At 46.0% G+C, this 19,964-nt stretch overlaps 1 protein-coding gene across 1 annotated transcript in view; it reads right to left on the bottom strand.

The window, feature by feature from the left end:
* Positions 1 to 19,964, bottom strand: part of RIPK2 (receptor interacting serine/threonine kinase 2) — a 294,374-nt gene that overhangs the window by 72,320 nt on the left and 202,090 nt on the right. The window contains exon 9 of the mRNA XM_086965968.1: positions 9,135 to 9,189. Coding sequence (XP_086822094.1) covers positions 9,135 to 9,189 — 55 coding nt within the window. The remainder of the gene's footprint in view (positions 1 to 9,134; positions 9,190 to 19,964) is intronic.

The following is a 19,964-nucleotide window of genomic DNA, read 5'->3' as shown; positions in this document are numbered from 1 at the left end:
CAGCGCTGGGACGCTCCCGGGCAGCCATGCGCTTTATAAATCCTTTTTTATTTCATTTCATTTCATTCAGACTCTGAAGTTCATAGGGGCTCTCTTCCGGATGGATCTGGGGATGGTGTTTCTGTTGCAAGAAAGACAATCGACTCTGTTCAAACATCTTTCTTGGGTGCTGTCTCAGGTGTCTACCTGGCTTCGGTTGAGGAGTCAAGGGGAGATGGCATCCACCCTGCATCTACTCCCTTGGGCCCATCTTCATTTGTATCCCCTCCAACATCACATTCTGAGCCACTGGGATCCTACCTCTCAGGCCTACAACACCCTTATTCCTGTGTCTCAGGAGATTCGGGCTTTGCTTTAGCGGTGGTTGTCCCCTTAAAATCTCTCAAGGGGTTTCAATCTTCTTCCTCCTGCCACAGTGGTGTTGTCGACCAACGCCAGTGCCATGGGGTGGGGTGCAGTTTTAGGGTTTATTAAGGCCCAGGGCAGATGGTCCTGTGTTGAGGCCTCCAGTCATCAAACTGGCAGGAGTTGAAGGCTGTTTGGTTGGTCTTTCTTTGGTTTGTTCCTCTCCTTCTGGGCTGTGCTGTTTGTGTGCATATGTGCCTGTCTCTGGTTCTCCTTTCAAGGAGGATCGGTCTGTTGGCCAAGAGGAATCTCCTTCCTCTCTCTGCGGTCTATCTTCCGGGGAGGGAAAATGGGTTTGCAGGCTGTTTGAGCATGGTGTTTCCATCCACTGTGACCATGTGTCTGTCCACGCCTTTCTGCTCCAGCAGATTCTCTCCTGGTTCAGGCTTTCCTGGCTGTATATCTTTGCCTCTGAGGACAAAGCTCTTCTTCCGCATTTTTTCAGCCTGCTTCCATCACAGCGGGCATGAGCGATTGAAGCTTTCTCCGTCCCGTGGTCCCAGAGGCTCCTGTTTGCCTTCCCACACTTTTTAGGTCTCGCCTACGCAGCGCACATGCGCTGCATAGGAGGAGACCTTTAGCCACCGGTCCCCCTTTTCACCCACGACCGTGCACGTGTTCCATTGCCTTCAATGGCAACGAGTGCACGTGTGGAGATTCACTAGCGGGAGCGAGAGCCACCATATGGTAGCACTTATCGATCCCGCAAGTGAATCGCGCATGCCCTCCTCCTGCTGCCGCGAAGCACGGGCGCCTCCGCCTGCTGCCGCGCGAGCTTGTTTCATCCGCCAACTAATTCTACTCTTTTTCAAAGCAGGTTCATTTGGAAATTGAATTTCTCTGACGTATCCCAACTTAGCGTTTCCACCCCTAGCCCTTCTTCCTAGTATATTCTGGCTCGCTGACCCTCTGTGGGTGGTGCCCTCTTATGGTGGCCAGCAGCAGAGGAATTTGGGTGCCTCTCATCGGGTCCGGTGGCAGCGTTTGGCGATAAAAGCGGTGTTTGCGCCCTTCCCATCAATGGTTTGGGGGTCATTGTTCCTGCCTCTGGTTGTGCAACCCCCCCCCCCTTCCCTGCCTGGCCAGGCGGGCGTGCCTATGCAGCGCCATAGCACGAGGCAGGAAGTGGGGTGATATCGACAGCCCACGTACTGCCTCCGTTTGATCCTGTCTTTTCTTTACAGTGGCCGGTGGGAATCATAACCCCAGTGTCAGTGGTAAGGCCTACCACCCTGCCCGTCCTAACCCCGGGTTAGGCATACTTCTGCCCCCAAGCTGTATGGTGGTGCATTTTGCAGCCGCTCAATTTCCGAGGCGGCCTGGCGCCGCAGGGCGCAATGTACGTGGTGAGCGACATCCCCTGCGCCACCCCTTCCTGGCGGGCTGGTGAGAATCACAGAGCCCTACATGATTAAGAGAACAGCAACACTACTCCGCGTCCATCGTTTGTCGGGCGCCATCTTTTCAGCCCCACCCCCATTTAAATCACCTTATGGGCAAAACTGCCTGTAGGGGTAACATGAGCAGGGGGAGGGGTTCTGGCAGCGTAAGGGGGGACCTTGAGCGAGACAGTGTCACACCTAATGACTCCGTCCTGGTAAATTCTAGCTCGCTGAACCCCAGTGGGTGGTGCGGCTGTAATAGGAAGGACCCCGCCTTCGCCGGGTGTCACCCTCAATTTTTTACGTAGCGCAGTCTGCGAGCTAGGCCTGGCATGCCTGGACAAGGTGATTTTCCTCACCCGAGGGGCAATGCTAGGGCCTGCACTGATGGCAGTGATCACAAGGTCAAGTCCCTGTGTCGAAGGTACAGGTATACACTGTGATCTCTGGCAGGTCTTAAGTTTCTCTCAAAACTAAATTAAATATATACAGCAAAATATTAAAAAATCCCCAATGCCTTCAAAGGTTATCCTTTAAAGACATTCCACAGCCACGTTTACATGGGAAGAACAGTGGCAGCAACCAGATACTGAAGGAAGCCTTGCTAAGGTCAAACTAAGAGCCAGATAGGGTTCTATAACTACCCAGCCCATGATTCTGTACATGCCAAAACCAAATTGCATTTGGCGGACTACGTCTGAATCAATGAGAGTGGCGCAGTTCCACTGATGGCCATGCACTTCACCCAGGTAGTACAGCCCGCGTTGGCTCAATGGCTGGTGAACTGGGAGGTTGGGGTGCGGTCATTGAGAGCCCTTTATCCAGCTCCAGTCCAATGGTGACAGACAGTGCCACTAAGCATTCAGCTTCGCCGCAGTGCCACTACATGCACTGAGCAGACAAGTGCTACCTGGGGATCCCTCTGAGGTACCCTAACACCAACTCCAATGCGTAGTGGACACATGGGACAGAGAAGGAGTACACAATGCAGTAGAATACTATTGGCCATGCCCTCCGGCGTAGTAATTATACTTTCAGTTGGTATGCAGAAGACCGAGCGGAACAGTGTTACCAGTGTGATCGCAGCACCTTGAGGGCCACACAAGGGACAGGCCGGCGAAAAGCATGTTTCAGAGATAACGAGGGGCCTGAGTGTCGTCCCGGGTATGTCCCGCTTGGCATGGAGCAGGCAAAAATCAGTAAGGCTTTCATTTAACTCCACTTCAGTAGCAGATGGGGAAGGGCCTAGTACGAGCTGAGTTTCTCAAAGGGTCACAGATCGAAGTATCCCACCAGCTTTCAAAGGCAGGGGAAGAATGTTGCCTCATTTTGTACACAAACCATTGAATCTCCTTGCTTGAATGGGAGCGTTTTTTTTCTCATGCACGGATATGGGTGGTATTTCCATTAAATGGTGCAAGACTGGCAGACAAGGACAATGGGAATGTACAGCTGTATCTGGTGAAACTGTGTTCGCAACTAGCAAACGAATCCTCTGTAATGTGTTGCCACTTCCAGCTTTTTCAAAGCGTTAATGTAATACAGAAGAGCTTCAGTTTGAAGAGCTAATGGGTCCGAACAATTCCAAGTGATTACACCAGACTCAGCTCATAATGCACATCGCCTAGGAAAGCATATAGTGAGGTTTCTTGAAAATTCCGGCAGAGGTCACCTTCAGGGGTGTAGGGTATTGCATCATAAAATCGTACACAGACAGAAACCGACCAGGTAGTGTCTTCCCCCAGATGAAGGGGTGACGCTTGCTTCACCATATGTCTTTTGTCTATCTGTGCTGTTTTATCCAAGAGCTATTGGCACACAAAATGTGCCAGCGCTGTTATGGGGTTGTAGCAGGCATTGCCAGTCTGGTGAGCAGCTCCAGTGCCCAGATGTTGGCTTTCTGTTGCTTTTGTTCGCTCGGCCTCACCAGACATTTATCAGTGGCTTGATCTTGAGTGTGCCTTCAGAGTTGGTGTGATGCCAGCTCCTGACATCATCTGCTCGGAACGTGTCCTGCCCCCTCACCTCTAGAACAGGCGCCAAGCATTTTGAACTCCTGCCTCTACCCCAAACCCCTTCTCAATTCTGCGCTATCACGCTTTTTCTCTCATTCTCCCTCCCCCTCTTTCTCCTCCGCATTCTCTTTCCTCTATCCTCGTCGCTTATTCTCATTCCCTCTCTTTTTCGCTCTCCCCTTTTGCTCTCCGTCCTTCTCCCTTTTCTCTCTTTATTCTCAGCTCCCCCCTCTCTCCGTCTCTCACTATCTCTCTCTTTGCCTAGACCATCCAGAACTTAATTACGAGCGCTTCTAATAGTGCTCCAGAGCCTCCCCGCAGATAAGGCGCTAGATTAAAGAAAGTCCTAAAAATCTCAGCCGTGCTTTGAAAACTTATTTTTAGTTGTGTCTGCCTCCAGAAAGAGTCACATCAGCAGGGTTGGAAACATTTTCTTGACTGACTGCCAGCCAAACTGCCTGGCAGAGCTCTGTTCTTGGTGAAGGCCAGAAAGGTTCTCATTTCTGCATGCATCAATGAGTGGGCTTGCATGTATTTTTCTCCCATGTCTACTCACGAGCTCCTAAAAAGACACCCCAAGCTTCATGTTCATTGCAGATGCAGTGACCCGGACATGCTGCCCACTGCAACCTGGAAGGCGTTCGTAACCAGGGACACGGCACCAATGCATGCAGCCCATGGCTCAGACCACCAACCTGTCTCTCGGCCGCACCCGTGCAGCCAGCACCCCTCCTCGTAGACCCCCTCTCCCCAGCTCCTTTTGGCATTCTCTCCTACTGTTTTCCATCTGCCCACTGACCCAATTTCCACATAAAAGGATTCCTTTGAGGAGGTTGTGCTGTCCTTGCAAGCCCTTTGATTCCCAAGGCTTCAATGAGGCCCAGAGTCATTGCATTGGGACAGCATGAATATATTAAAACAAGCAGTGGCATAGCCAATAGGTCTCGCCTTTGGAACCTTATAAGTATTTAGTTATGCAGTACAATATCCTTGGTGCAACAACATCAACTGCTGCATGTCTAAACACTTATAAGGTCCCAAAGGCGAGACCTATTGGCTATGCCAATGCTTGTTCTTGATTCCCAGGGTCCTCAGGAAGATTTGTGTGAATTGGGTGGAGGTTCTTCTGATTGTTTCATAGTAGTCCTGGTGGCCTTGGTTTGCCCTTCCTTTGGTTTTGCCAGTGTGTCCCCACTGGCGGTTTCCCCTGTAACCCTGTCCGCTGCGTGCTCCTCTTCTCAGCGTGTCCTCTCTGCTTCGCCTTCAGCTGTGGGTTTTGCACTTGAGAGGTTAGGTTTGTTGGATCAGGGATGTTCTCTTGAAGTGGCTAAGAGCATCCAATGGTCTGCAGGCTGTCGCCCCAAAGGTCTTACAGTCGGCATTGAAAAAACTTTGACTCCTGGTGTCATGGGAAGGGCCTGTCTTCTTCCTCATGTGATCCTGTCCGATCATTGGACTTTTTGCATGATGGGTTTGTCATGGGTCTGTCTGTCTCCACTCTCAGGGCTCAGTGGGCTGCCATTCTTGCCTTTAGAGGTTCTACTGTGGCTTCTGTCTCGCCCTTGGTGGCTCGCCTTTTGCAGAGTTTTTTGCTTCAGCATCCTAATTCACGGTCTCCCGTTCCAGCCTGTGATCTTCCTTGGTCCTGCAGGCGTTGGCTGGTCCTCCTTTTGAACCCATGCTTTCTGTTGACCATAAGTTTCTTTCAGCCAAGGTTCTTTCTTTGGTGGCCATTTACTCTGGATGACGGATTGGTGTGCTTGGGGCTTTGTTGGCTTCTCCACCTTTAATGCACTTTTGCTCTGACAAAGCGATTTTGCGTCTTAGAAGTTTTTCCTGCCCAAGGTTTTGTTTTTCGTCCACTGTCAGGAAGATATTGTCCTTCCTGTTTTTTTTTCCTGAATCTTCTTCTCCTGAAGAGGAGGCTCTGCATTCTTTAGATGGGTTGAGGGCTTCCTGCATCTATCTGGATAGGACACATGCTTTTCAAAAGGTGGAAGTACGGTCTCTCGGGGAACGGATCATGGGCCTTCCTAGTCCACTTTGACTCGATGGGTGAAGAGTACTGTTCGTTTGTCCTATGAGGTTGCTCACTGTCCTCTTCCTTATTCTGTCCAAGGCAGGTCCTCTCAGGGTGGTTCCTCTTCCTAGGCCATGCCACGCGGGCCTCTCCCCATACCTCTGTTTCCCATTACAGTCTTCAGTTGGGGATGGCAGCCTCAGCTGCTTTTGGCACTCTTGTTTTGTCTGCTGTGTGTGATTTATACTACTTTCCTCGTGATTAAATGGACCTGTTGATTTGCTGCATCCTTCTGGTCTCTGTGTTTCAATCACCATGCACTTAGGTATGGGCTCTTTGTTAATGAATGGGACGGGAAGACGGACGAGGAGGTAATGCTCGGTTACTCACCAGTAATCTTCATTACTCCGAGTCCTGGTCTACCTGTTCCATTCCTGAGCCCTTACATCCCTCCCTGTTATTGTTTCTGGTGATTGTTTTGTGTTTTTTCTTCTGTGAGTTTTTTTGTATTCTCAGGTTATTTTGGTGATGTACTTACCCTTCATGCATACGGGATAGGTAGCGACATATTAAGGGGACTGTTTAAACTCTGCTAGGTATAAAGTTTCTGCGGAACAGACGAGCTACACATTATTAAGGAATGGAACGGGAAGACCAAGACTTGGACTAATGAAGATTACCGGTGAGTAACCGGGCATGGTGTACCATTAATTGAATTTGCACAACTCTCAGGACCATTAGCTGTTTACACACACCACTACACAAACACTAGACGAAACCAACATCTGGATATCAATTGCAGGTGAGGCGTTTCCTAAAAACACATTATCAGCAAAGCAACTGTCATCATCACAAGAGAAATGCAAAAAGACCAACTGATGGACAGAATGCAGAACAATGTCATACAATCAACCCAGTACATAGATCTGGGCCTAAATCCATCGTTTTTTTGCTCACCATGCAATTCCAGTTTGGACCCAGCCATTGGCAAATCAGTCTTGACCCTGCGCCCAATGGGAACAGTCCAGCCCGAACTGTCAGGCCCGGTCCTCCCTGGACGGGAAACAAGCATCCTAGGACAGGTTTCGGGCTTTCAGCCCTCATCAGCCAGGATAGCTTGACTCCAGTGGCATGGAGAGCACGGGACCCACGTCTGGGCATACCCGTCCCACTCAGGTTCTTTTTGCATCATCACAAGAGAAAGCATCAGTATATCAGGCTCGGAACATAGCAAATATTTTTTGTGGTTTAGGCAAGACTTTAATTTGGGCGGGTCCTGTTGAGGCTAAGAACCAACAGTAATTCGGTTCAGCTACAGGATAGACAACATGCTATTTTTGCTAGGTACAACTACTAATTATGAAGCTATTTTGATGCATTTACAGTTAACAGCAGAAAGGGGTAACAAGGCAGTGCACAAGCAAATGTGTAATTGGGTCGATGTGATTCCAAGTTTTTTTTATAGGGAGAGGGGGCAGAAAGTCTCATACATTTCTTCTAAATGTGGCATTTCTTCTTGTTCCTTCTCTCAACTATTACAATTCATCTTCGTTGTCCTGGGTTCAGAAACCATAACTTGTAAGTGAGCCTCCTTGGTCACACGTTTTATTGACTATTCTTAAATATAAAATGTGGTCACAGGTTTTTTGACTAGCTGCAATGAATGTTCTTCATGTTAGCAATTGCTCTTTACAACTTGAAGGAAGAAGTAAAATAAAGACAAAAGTATTGTTTAAAGTACAATAACAACAGAGCCAATGGTTCATTCAAGCTAAATGAAAAAAGTATTGAAAAAGCCATTAAGCCTTTTTCAAAATATATGCACCACATATTCAAGGGTTGTCCACAAAAACACTGATATAACATCACTCAAGCATGCATTTATGCTGACACAACAACATACATGCAACCATCCATGCTCAAAAGACCAACATAATTATAGACATACACAAAGATCCCATAACACATAGAAGCCCAAAGACCTACATGTATCCATGTATACCGACCACTAGGGCCACAGCTGTAAGCCAACTGATGAGTAATGGGACACACAACTGAGTATGTAAGGTTGATCACTGCGTAATTGGCACAACGTGTGAGGATGTATTTATTTTACTAGAAGGTTACTCCTAGAAATAGATGACACAGTATGGAACAGTAAAGGGGATGTAGGGGGTGCAACATTTTAACTTATTTTCATGCAACCGGTAGCAAATGGAATTTACAGATTCCAAATATGAATAGTAAAAAATAATAAGAAGTTCCAAATTATTTCAAAACATTGTGTGGATAAAGACATTTCAGGAAAATAGGGAGTATATCTGATATAATTTAGGTCCTTTGAGTTGGACAGGACATAGAGAGGCGGACAACAAATTGGTTGGGTTTGGAAATTAACATTATATATTAACTATAATTATTTATGACTGTCATAAGTTTATAATATTACCTCATAAGGTAAGAGATTACTGCCTAGTACCTTTTACTTTAGGTTTTGTATTATTATTACACCAAAATATTTATATGACAATAATGCACATGAATTTATAAAATATGCATACCCTTTAGGCAAGCAGTCAGTTATGACCCTCTCACGAGGTTCTTAAACCAGGATACAAATGTGTGCTGTTTTGTATTTCAGTGATTTTATTTGTAGATACATAATTTGTGGCTAATATAAAAATAGAAACGCCGAATATATTATTTTACATTCGTTTGCTGTGCAATGTCAACAAATTTTAAGTAGTCTGTTTATACAGTTTTCCACTCTTAATATTTGGTTTCATGCAATAAACCATTGGTAGGTACAGGATAGCTAACAGCTTAGAAATAAGTGACTTGTTCTCATGATCTAACACCTGCAGGCTGCATCTATACTTTTCACGAAACCCCATTACAGCGAATGACTGCCTTGGAAATTGAGGATGACAAGCCAGAACCCAATTTTAAAATTTACCAAACCAATGTAAATAGCAGATACAGTATGAACACTATTTTGCTTAGGATACATTTCATTCTTCGACCATGAGGTTTTATATCTCTCTGATGCAAACAATCCCGAAACCAGTAATTGCAGTTCTTCCAATACAATTCATAATTACATTGACCATAAAAAGTTTCTCCTTTAAATAGAATAGGCATATCAATCCGGGTCCAAATCCCTTTTCTCTCCAGAAGCCTTTACAATACAAACACTTTTACGGAAAAGTAAATGCAAGAGATCACAGCTTTAACCAGAAGATTTCATGTAAACGGAAACGTTTAAATTAAAGTTTTTTTTCTGTAAAAAGACAGTCCATGAAAATTACACACCTGGCGAAATGATGTTGCCTGAAATATGAATTCTTGAAAATCGTTCTGAGGAGTCCTGATAGAAGAAACCAAGAAAATACAATAACTTTGTTGTTGCAAATAATTTATTACTTTTCAGCAAACAAAAAAAAAGCGATCATAAAAAAAAAAACACATTTAATGATTATCAGGAGGCTCAAACAAGTGTGAGTATGCCACATATAAATAAAAAAGCATCAAAACAAACGACCAAGTAGATATACAAAAAGTTAGACCAAGGACATCGTTGTGCCAAAAAAATCCAAGATAAAGGGTAAAGTTGACAACATGTTCATGACCTTAAGGACAAGAAGGAAAGAAAGGAAAAAAAATAGGAGGTGAGGGGGTAAAGGATAAGCGCCATGGAGGTGTAAAGTTAAACACTTCCTGCAGGCGGAAAAATGACGGTGTGGTAATACAGAGTCAATTATACTACTGCCAAATTCCCAATTTTTGATGGAAAATTCTGGATTGGTTTCCTCCCCAGTAATCCTGTGAGATGCTCTAAAATGTGCTGTCTGAGGCTTTTGTATTAGCCAGATGTCCAGAAGAAATAAGGACGTTAAGGCCTCTCTGGCATCTCTAGATAATCTAGAGACCTCTATTGGTGGATATTAAATGACAGATATAAATACAAATCCGTCATTAGTAAGAGAGCGTACTCTCAAAAAAGGAAAACACTTTCTATTTGAATAAACTCGGAACGAAAATACAATAATACTGTTCATAAACATTGGTAACATTAGGAATTACAATAATTTTATCAATATATGATACATATTTATGAAAAAATGAATCAAAATACTAATGTCACAATATAAACAGGTTGACAATAGAGTAAGAAGCAAACGTTAAAATCTTAAATGATGATTTTCATAACCACAGAAAATTTAGATGATCATAATCAGAAAAAAGGGTGAGGAAACATACAGAGTAACAATGCAGGTGATGCAAGAACATGAACCTGATCAGTACCCCAACTTCAGTGTTACTGGACACATCATATAATTTGGAATGTAGCGCACAATGAAAGAATTTGTAACGAAAAGGACAGAAAATATGTGCGCATATTTACCCAATATTCTATCACTGATTAAGTTTAAAAAGTTATAAGTTAAGAAGCCTAAACAATTGGACAGGACCTAATTGTTCAATTAGCAAAGATGTAGTGTTGGTAAACAGTGACTAAAGCATCTGCCAAGTGGGGTTACTCAAGGATCACTCATTTGCCTTTTTTTGTTCTGTTCAGTTGGCACAACTGTGTATAAAGAGGTTGGAATGCAAATTATCAATTGACATGTATACAGGTCTTTTACAGTATAGAACAAACTGTCCTATAAGCCCCATATGCAGGCCAGATCTCGATTTCCTCTGGGGCTTTCAGTACCAGAACTGGAGATATTTATATTCTGGGAGCACAGATGAAGCTTACTCTATTTGTGTGCCTGAAAAAAAACACTGCCACTGTGTTGCCGTCACTTTCTTTCAAGAAAAATAGCTCTACTCTTTTGTAGTAGATTTTGTGGCGAAAGGTTCTGCTATTGTTGCTCATACTGTTTGGAAGATGTGAGAAAATGCCCCTTTTTTGGGGCCATTATAAAATAATGTGGTATCCCAAAAAGCCAAAGGACCTGGGTGTAATGCGATACAGACACCAAAATGGTCCTAATGGAGATGCTCAAAACACAGACTACACGAATTAAATTAACACAGCTCGTGCCTACAAAACTGATCAATTCTACAGACATGAGGGACGGGGGTTCATTTGGGGAAGAGAGAGAATAAGTGAAAATACAACAAGGGAGGCAAAAATCATGCAAAACAATTCAGATTGTATTAGAAATCAGTACTATATCCACACAGTTATTGGCAGAGGTAGGCCTCTTTGTCCAAAAAGGCACCCTTCCTTTTAGTCAGGGTAAGGGAGTTACACACTTCAGATAAACCCTGCTCACCATGTTGGTAGCTTGGCACAGGCAGACAGGCTTATCCCAAAGGCAACGTGTAAAGTATTTAGACTCCAAACACATAGTAACAGTGAACAGACCACAAATGGACACCACGCCAGTTTAGGAAATTAAAGAATCTTTATCTAAACCAAACAAGACCAAAAAAACCAAAAATCCAATCAAGATATCAATTTTAAAACTGTTTCAAAAAATAGGACTGTAGAAACACAATGGCTCCACCTGGGGCTATTACGACATCATGATAGACACAAATACAAAAGAATGCCACCAGCAGAGAGGTTCGCGGGCCAGACACAGAGTTACAGAGACCCCCAAACAACAGTATCTTGAAAAATGAAGTCAGCAGGAGATGCACGGTGTTGTGGAGGTGAGGCGTACGAGGGGGAGCCAGTACCTTTCTGTCACGAGGAGGCGAAGCATAGAGTCTGTGAGGAGGCAAGGCATAGAGTCCAGGATAGGGAAATTAGGCAGCGGTGAAGCGGCGGTTTCGGTGAGGCGATGCAGGATTGAGGAGTTTGTGAAATCACCCTCGTCGGTTATCGGCTCTGCGATAATGTGATGCTGGTGGCGTCAGTCGAATGCTGGCATCGAGAAGGCCGATAACTGCTGGCCTCGGCAGGCGGGACGGTGCGCCGTGCACTTCATGAACTGTGCCCCCCACCTCAGTGCAGGTCGTGGGGTCACTTGCGGCATTGCTGACAGAGTTGTTTTTCTTGCTTTGCAACATCAACCACACAATTCTCAGGGTCTAGTACCAGGAATTGGCACCCTTTTGAATACAGGAATCCACAGAAAATTTCAGGTGCTGGTCAGTGGGTGCTGTAAAAGTATTTGTGGTCCTGAGACTTCAGAACAGGAGGCAAGCACACAGAAGTCCCAGGAGATTCTTCTTCAAGCGGATTCACAGCAAAGTTCCAGTCTTTGTCCTCTCCTTGGCAGAAGCAGCAACAGCAGGCCAACGCAGCAAAGCACACACAGCAAAGGGGCAGTACTCCTTCTTACAGCTCTCCAGCTCTTCTCTTTGGCAGAGGTTCCTCTTAAGTCCAGAAATGATCTTAAGTTCTGGGGTTTTATGTCCAATACGTATACCTCATTTTCGTTTTGTTCTCTTTGTGGCAGAGGACTCTGAGCCCAGTCCAAACAAGTTCTGCCATTTCTCGCCTAGCCTGACCACAGGAGGCGGAGACAGCATTGTGCAAATGAGACACAGCCAATTCAGGTGCAAGTGAAACTCCTCCCACCACTCTAAATGCAGCCGTCTATTCAACCCAGCTATGAGTCACCCAAGAAAGGCAGGGCACACCTCAAGCCCCTTGTGATTATCTTCAGTGAATGCACATCCCTCCTACCTGTCAATCCAAAACCAGACAGTCAATACACATACATCAGAGGCACACAGAATGGATAAGCAAGAAAATGCCTACTTTCTAAAAGAGGTACTAAAGGGGGTGGTGATGGACGGAGCATCTGAACCAATCAAACACTCACACCCAGTCAACAGATCAGGGTTTAATCCATCACCGTTCTTTAGCCCACTCTGCCACCCCAGTTCAGACATGGCCATATGCAAATCAGTTTGACCCTGTGCCTCATGGGAACAGTCCAGCACGAACTGCCAAGCCATGCCTTCCCTGGACGGGAAACAAGCTTTCTAGGTTCGGTTTCTGGCAAAGTGGCATTCTCAAACACACAATTTAAAAAACATATTTACCAAAAGATGTGTTATTAAATTTTGAGTTCAGAGAGCCGAAACTCCATTTCTCTATCTTGTCCCAATTGAAGGTTATACTTTTAAGGTGTTACAAATTGACTACCAAATTAGCCTATGGGACAGATACCCTTTCAATAGTGAAAAACAAAACTGGCAATATTTCACTATTGGGACATGTAAAACACACCAGCACATTTCCTGTCTTTCACATACACTGCACTCTGCCCATGCGGATACCTTGAGCCTACCCGACGGGTGCCTTACATATAAGAATAGGGAAGGTTTGGGGCCTTGGAAGTGGGTTCACTTACCAGGTCAACGTGGCAGTTTAACAACTACGGACACAGACACTACAGTGGTAGGACTGAGACACATTTATAAGGCTAATCGTGGGTGGTACACCCAGTGCTGAAAGCCCACTTAGTTGCATTTCAATTACATGACCTGGCGCACTCGGTGCACTTAACTACGGACTTACCAGTAACTCAAATATGCAAATCATAGATAAACAATCAATCATAATTTACGCAGAGAGCATATGCATTTCAGCACTGGTTATTAGTGGTAAAGTGCCCAGAGTCCTAAACCCAACAATAACGGGTGAGGAAAAATAGGAGGAAGTAGCAAAAAAGACTTGAGAATAACCCTGTAAAAAAGGCCATTTCCAACAAATACTTAAAAGTTAAAGTACCCTTAAACCAAATGGTAGTGGCAATAGATACTCACCAAGAATGCATAATGAATCTGTCAGTTTCAGGATGGGAGAGCCCTTTCTGTATGAATCAGCGATTTGACACAACAAAAATGCCAGAGTGAGGTATTCATTAAACTAAACTCAGAAATGAAATGCCTTTTTTTAAAAAGAAACCAAATGGTCAACAAAGCCCACCACTTCTCTCTTATGATATAAAATATCACTGTCTCCATCTTAGACGCATCACAGCGAGCAGGCCAGAGAGCGAAGAAAGGGCCGCGTGGCGGAAACGACTCCAAGCTGGTTTAAAGGCACATTTACTTTTATGTATTAGTATACATATTGAGCTTTTTTTTTTACAGCACTAACCTTGATTGAAATCTTATCTTGAGGCCATATTCCAGGAACACTCTGTGATTGCGCATTCAGGTGAGAGGATTCTTTTTAGCTAATTCGCCCCCCTTTTTCCTTGATCCTCAGCAGACTCCTTCCAAGGTGGGTTGTATGAATATTTCAATATTTCTGTTATCGAGTAAGCATGTGAAGGTAACACAGTAATTCTTTTAGGCATGTGTCAGTCACGATTAGGGTGTTTGGCTTGTTTTGAATGAGAACATGATTTATAGCACAGAGTGCGTCACTTGTTATTTTGCATTTTTTAATTTCATTTTTGGGCAATTTATTCACATACGAAGCATCAGCTGATTTAAACTGTTCAGTCATGACAAGTAATATGTGGTTCTCATTTTTTATAGTTCCCCTGAAGAAGGGCAGTTGTTAGCCTGAAATGCATTGGGAATATCAGCTTCACTTAAGTTATGAGGAATTTTGCACAGAGGGAGCTTATTCTATTGTTGCATGTGGCGTAAGTTAGCCCCTTTAAAAGTCACATGGGAGAAATAAAAGATGCCACCCTGCTACTCACACTGGAATAAGAAGACCATTATCCTACAGTACTCAATGCCATGAGTGAAGGCAGCAACTTTCCAGACAGCTTATTTATATATGAAGAAAGCCATTCCTAATGTTGTTCGTTGTATGCACAGAGGACTTTTTATATTCTCACCCTGTTCACAGTTGAAGCATACCCTGATGCTGATTTACAGAGAGAGCTACAGTTGCTGCAGGAGCTCACTCTGATTGCAGTAGGAATGGAAAGACGTGAGAAGATGAACTGGCTCTCATGCTCATGGCAGGTTGGCGACTCTCGGAGACCACATTTGACAATGTGACAATTTCCACTTTTCAGAAGGTGGCAGGAGTGAGGTTAAGAGAGAGATGGGCTAGGAAGATTAAGGCACACCATTTTACCTTGTGACATCATTAGAAATGATAAATCACATTTGATATCAATAGTAAAGGGTACATTACATGTAGCACTAAGGAAGCCACTGGAAAGACAGAAACGTTGTGGCAAAAGCCTAGGTCATTGTAGCAGAGCTGCTCAATACCTAGACTCCACTATTGGATTGGATTGACATTTATAGAGCGCACGAATGCCGAGGCGTCTTGGCGGGCGCTGAGGTGATAGAGCGGGAGGACCGACACCTTAAGTCCAGGGGAACAGCCATGTTTTTATTAGCTTCCTAAACACTGCCCTGTTTGGTTGGAGTCCAACTGTGATAGATAGTTGGTTCCACAGCCTAACCACACAGTGAAATAAGCTCTTACCACCCCATCTGGCTCTACAAACTTAGGTAGCACAAATGAGACCTGAATTTGCTGATCTAAGACTTCTTTTGGGATTGTACCAGTGGAAGATTTTTTGGAGGGCAGCAGCCCCTCCGCCATAAAGTGTCTTATGAACCAAACATTAGGCCTTGAATTCTAGACGTTGCTGTATTGGGAGCCAATGCAGAGACTTGATGGCATTTGATGTAGGGTGACCTTTAGGAATATTCAATAGTAGCCGCGCCGCAGCATTTTGAATGGACTGTAATTTAGCCATCTGTGCCTTGGCAATGTCTATAAATAGAGCATTGCAGTATTCTAGACGAGATAAGACTAGGGCCACTACCAATGTTTTCCTTAACTCCAACGTAATAAAAGGAAACACCTTCCTAAGTAGCTTCAAAATATAGAAGCAAGTGGAGGTTACGCTATTGATCTGATCCGCAAATCCCAGTTGTTCATCGACTATGATTCCCAAGTTCTTAACTTTAGAGGATGGTGTTGGACATATGCCAGACTCTATTGACCACCAGGTAGGGTCCCACAGGGACGGGCTGCCTCCAAACTCTATCACCTCCGTCTTGTCTGTGTTTATTTTCAGATAGTTGCACATCCAGCTCATGATGTGAGTCAGAAATGCATGGAAATTCGCAGACGCCACCTGACGTGATACAGAGAGGATAATCTGTGTGTCTTCTTCGTAGGACACAAACGAAAACCCATGCTGTCTGATGAGACTGGCGAGAGGGGTGACATAGATGTTAAATAGAGTCTGAGACAGTGCCGAACCCTGTGGGACTCCGCAAGGCAGGAGGAATGTTTTAGACTACATTTTCCCAATGCAGAGTCTGTTCCCTGTCCTCTAAAAAAAGACACTAGGAGGTACGGCGCCGCCTCCCCAATCCCCACCGCCTTCAGCCACTGCACTAACGCTGTGTGATTCACAGTGTCAAATGCTGCCAATAGGTCGAGGAGGATGAGGATCGATCTACCCCCCATCCACCTGTCTCCGAATGTCCTCTGTTGCCATAACTAGCTCGGTCTCGGTCCAATGACCTGACCGAAATCCCCTGGTACAATGAGGAGCTGAAATTGCAACGTGTAGCATGCAAAAAGGCTGAGAGAGGAAGGCCTACTCTGAAGCAGATCAAATAAATTTAAAACCAATACAGTCTCAATACAAGGAGTCTATTGCTAGGGCCAGAGCCACCTTTTTTGCTAAATCCATTCTGCAAGCACCCAACAGCACAAAAGCGCTCTTCAATATTTTTAGGGATCTCACTAGTCCAGCCTGTATGAGTAACAAGGTGGTTCATCACAGAAACTCTGTGATGAGATTACCTCTCATTTTGAACACAAAATGTTTAAAATTGTTGGGGAATTTAAGTCTACCGACCACAGCAGCCGAGAGGAGCCTTTTGGGTAGGATTACGAGGGATCCCAGGTAGACACCTCTCTGGAATACCTTCAAATCCCTACGGAAGATTATTTTTATCTTCTCGCCCAAAGTGTGTCTTCGGGATTGTCCCTAGACCCCCTTCCACATAAAATCTCGAAAACGTTTGGGTAGGAAACCCTCCCCTGGCTGCAAGAAATATGCTGTCAGTCTCTGGAGGAAGGGGAGGTGCCAGAGGTATGGAAGTAGGCAGTGGTGACCAACTGCTAAAAAAAACTTCTCTGGACCCCACAACTCCAGCGAATTTTAGACCCATATCCTTCCTTCCCTATCCAATCAAAATTCTAGAAAAGACAGTTAGCAAAATCTTATCATGCTGTCTGGGGGACAATCTGCTGCTGGACAAAGACCAACCAGGACATGGCACTGAGACTGACTTGGCCACAGTACTTGACAATCTACGAATGCGTGCTGACAATGGGAACTCTTCGGTCCTAGTGTTACTGGATATGTTGGCCGCATTCGATACGGTGAGCCATACAGTGCTAGTGGAAATACTTAAGAGCATAGGAGTTAAAGGACGGGCCCTGCAGTGGCTACAATCCTACCTGTCAGGACGACAACAGGCTGTGTTATGACGCCTTTCATTTCTCACAAATCCACAAGTACATCACGGAGTTCCACAGGGCTCTGCGATCAGCCCTATTCTTTTTAATGTCTATTTGCGCCCCCCTGTTCCCCTTTTGTAAATCTTATGGAATTGACTTGGTCAACTATGCAGATGACACTCAACTGGTGTTTTCCTTAATAGGAAAACAAGCAGTGTCTTTGGACAATTTCCAGAGTGCATGCACCAGACTGCTGGTTGGCTCAGGGAAAACACCTTACAGTTTAACGGGGAAAACAGAGGTGGTGTTCTGTCCTGCTACTAGAGTGTCTCGTCCTCTACTGGCAGAGTTCAGGCTCACCCCGGAGGAGGAACCTTTGAATCCTGCCAAAAGGGTGCGTACCCTGGGGGTCTTGGTGGATGGTAATCTCCCAATAGAGTCACAGGCCAACAAAACCATCGGTGTCTGTCTTTCCCAATTACGCATGCTACGGAAGAGTCCAGTCTATGGCCGCAAAGCTGGTGCTCAACAGACAGCGTAGGTCCTCTACAGCTTTGGCCTTAACATCTTCGATGCTCATAACTAACTCAACATGAGGTACACCTCTCGTACACTCATGACGAGCTGAGCTCGTCATGAACAATGGGAATAAATCAGGGTCAGCACAGGAGGGGAATACTATCAGCATTGATGGTGTTAAGTGATCTTCACTGGTTGCCTATCAAGGAGAGAATTTGCTTTAAATCTCTTTGTATTGTCTACAAAGCAATTCACGATCTGGGATCTGTTCCTCTGCAGGAGAGATTTACCTGGTACAATCCCAGGAGGCAACTTCGCTCCTCTAGTGCTAACTTGATAACGGTCACCAGATTTAAGAGATCCAGGTTAGGGGGCAGAGCCTTTGGCGTGGCGGCTGCGCGCCTATGGAATCTTAGACAGATCAATTCGCTGATCGGTTTTAGGAAGAGCCTGAAAACTTGGCTGTTTCCCAGGAGCGAGCAATAGATTATTTCACAGACAGCTGTTTCTGCTGCTCTAATGGCTTTCTTCAATCTAAAGCGCCAGGATACCCGTAGGGTGACAGTTTCGCGCTATACAAGTATGTCTTCACTTCTCTTCACACCCGCTCCGCACGCAAGCATGCTCTGGGACCTGCTCGACACAACATCCCCGGATGTCGCCTTCCTGACAGAGACCTGGTTTAACGACTCCTCCGGACCCGACATTGCCATAGCCATCCCAGACGGCTACAAGATCACCCGCAAAAACCGCACCAACGGAGTCAGAGGAGGAATCGCCATCGTCCACAAGAACAGCATCAGAGTCTCGACTAGCACGGACGACGCGCTCAGCACCGCCGAACACATGCATTTCCAGATCCACACAGACCCTAACTCCACCCTCAGAGGCACCCTCGTCTACCGACCCCTGGACCCCGCCCCCAGTTCAGCAACTCCATCGCCGACTTGATCAGCACGCATGCCCTGACCTCCACCAATTACATCCTCCTCGGAGACCTGAACTTTCACCTTGAGAACAACAACTCCACAACCCTGATCGATAACCTCGCCAACCTCGGACTGAAGCAACTCGTCACAACGCCCATCCATTCCGCCGGCCACACGCTCGACGCCGTCTTCTCCTTAAGCCTGCACGTCTCCATCAGCCACACCACCGAACTCCTCTAGACCGACCACCGCTGCATCCACTTTGCCTTCCAGAAACCCACCACACACCACCACACCCAACAAATCCCCTGTCACTGCTGGAGCACAATCACAGAAGACCAACTACACGCAAACCTCGCTCTCAGCCCACTCACCGAACACTCCAACACCGACGACGCTGCCGACAGCCTCAGACACTGGATCAAGGACTGCGCCAACACCCTCGCCCCGCTGAAGAAACCCCCCCACAGAGACACCAGCAAGAGGGCCAGCTGGTTCACCCCAGAACTCCTAGCCTTCAAGCAAGCTTGCCGGAAACTAGAGAAGACATGGCATAGTGAACAAACTCTGGAAAGCCGCAGCACACAAGGACGCCATCCGCCCAAGAGGACCTCCTTCAAAGACCGCCTCGACAACAACGCACACAATAGCAAGGAGCTCTTCAACATAGTGAAGAAACTCTCCAACACCAACGACATCCCGTCATCGCAACTCCTGTGTGATTCCCTCGCCACCTTCTTTCACTGAAAGATAGCAAACATCCACGACAGCTTCAACACCCAGACAGCCCCAACAGACAGCAACAGACCCTCTGCACACCATTGACCACAACCCCTGCTAGCCTAGGCCAGCGTGAGCATCGATGACACCATCAAGACCATGCGCACAATCCACTCCGGCTCTCCGTCAGACCCATTCCCGCACCACGTCTTCAACAGAGCAAGCAGCTCCATTGCAGTCCACCTGCGTAACGTCATCAATCTCTCCCTCGAGACGGTGACCTTCCCAGAGATCTGGAAACACGCCGAGATCAACGCCCTACTCAAAAAACCTAAGGCAGACCCAAGAGACCTCAAGAACTTCTGGCCCATCTCTCTGCTACCCTTCCCGGCCAATAGACAGCTAACCAGATACCTCAAAGAAAACAGAATCCTGGATTCTTCCCAGTCATGATTCCGCAGCAACCACAGCACCAAGACTGCCCTCATCGCTGCCACCGACGACATCAGGACCCTGTTGGACAACGGTGAGACCGCAGCACTCATCCTCCTAGACCTCTCTGCCGCCTTTGACACAGTCTGCCACCGCACACTA

Source organism: Lissotriton vulgaris, chromosome 4_1 (genome assembly GCF_964263255.1).
Source record: "Lissotriton vulgaris chromosome 4_1, aLisVul1.2, whole genome shotgun sequence".
NCBI lineage: Eukaryota > Metazoa > Chordata > Amphibia > Caudata > Salamandridae > Lissotriton > Lissotriton vulgaris.
The sequence above is the reverse complement of the archived record's forward strand: the minus strand, read 5'-3'. Positions and strand labels throughout refer to the sequence as shown.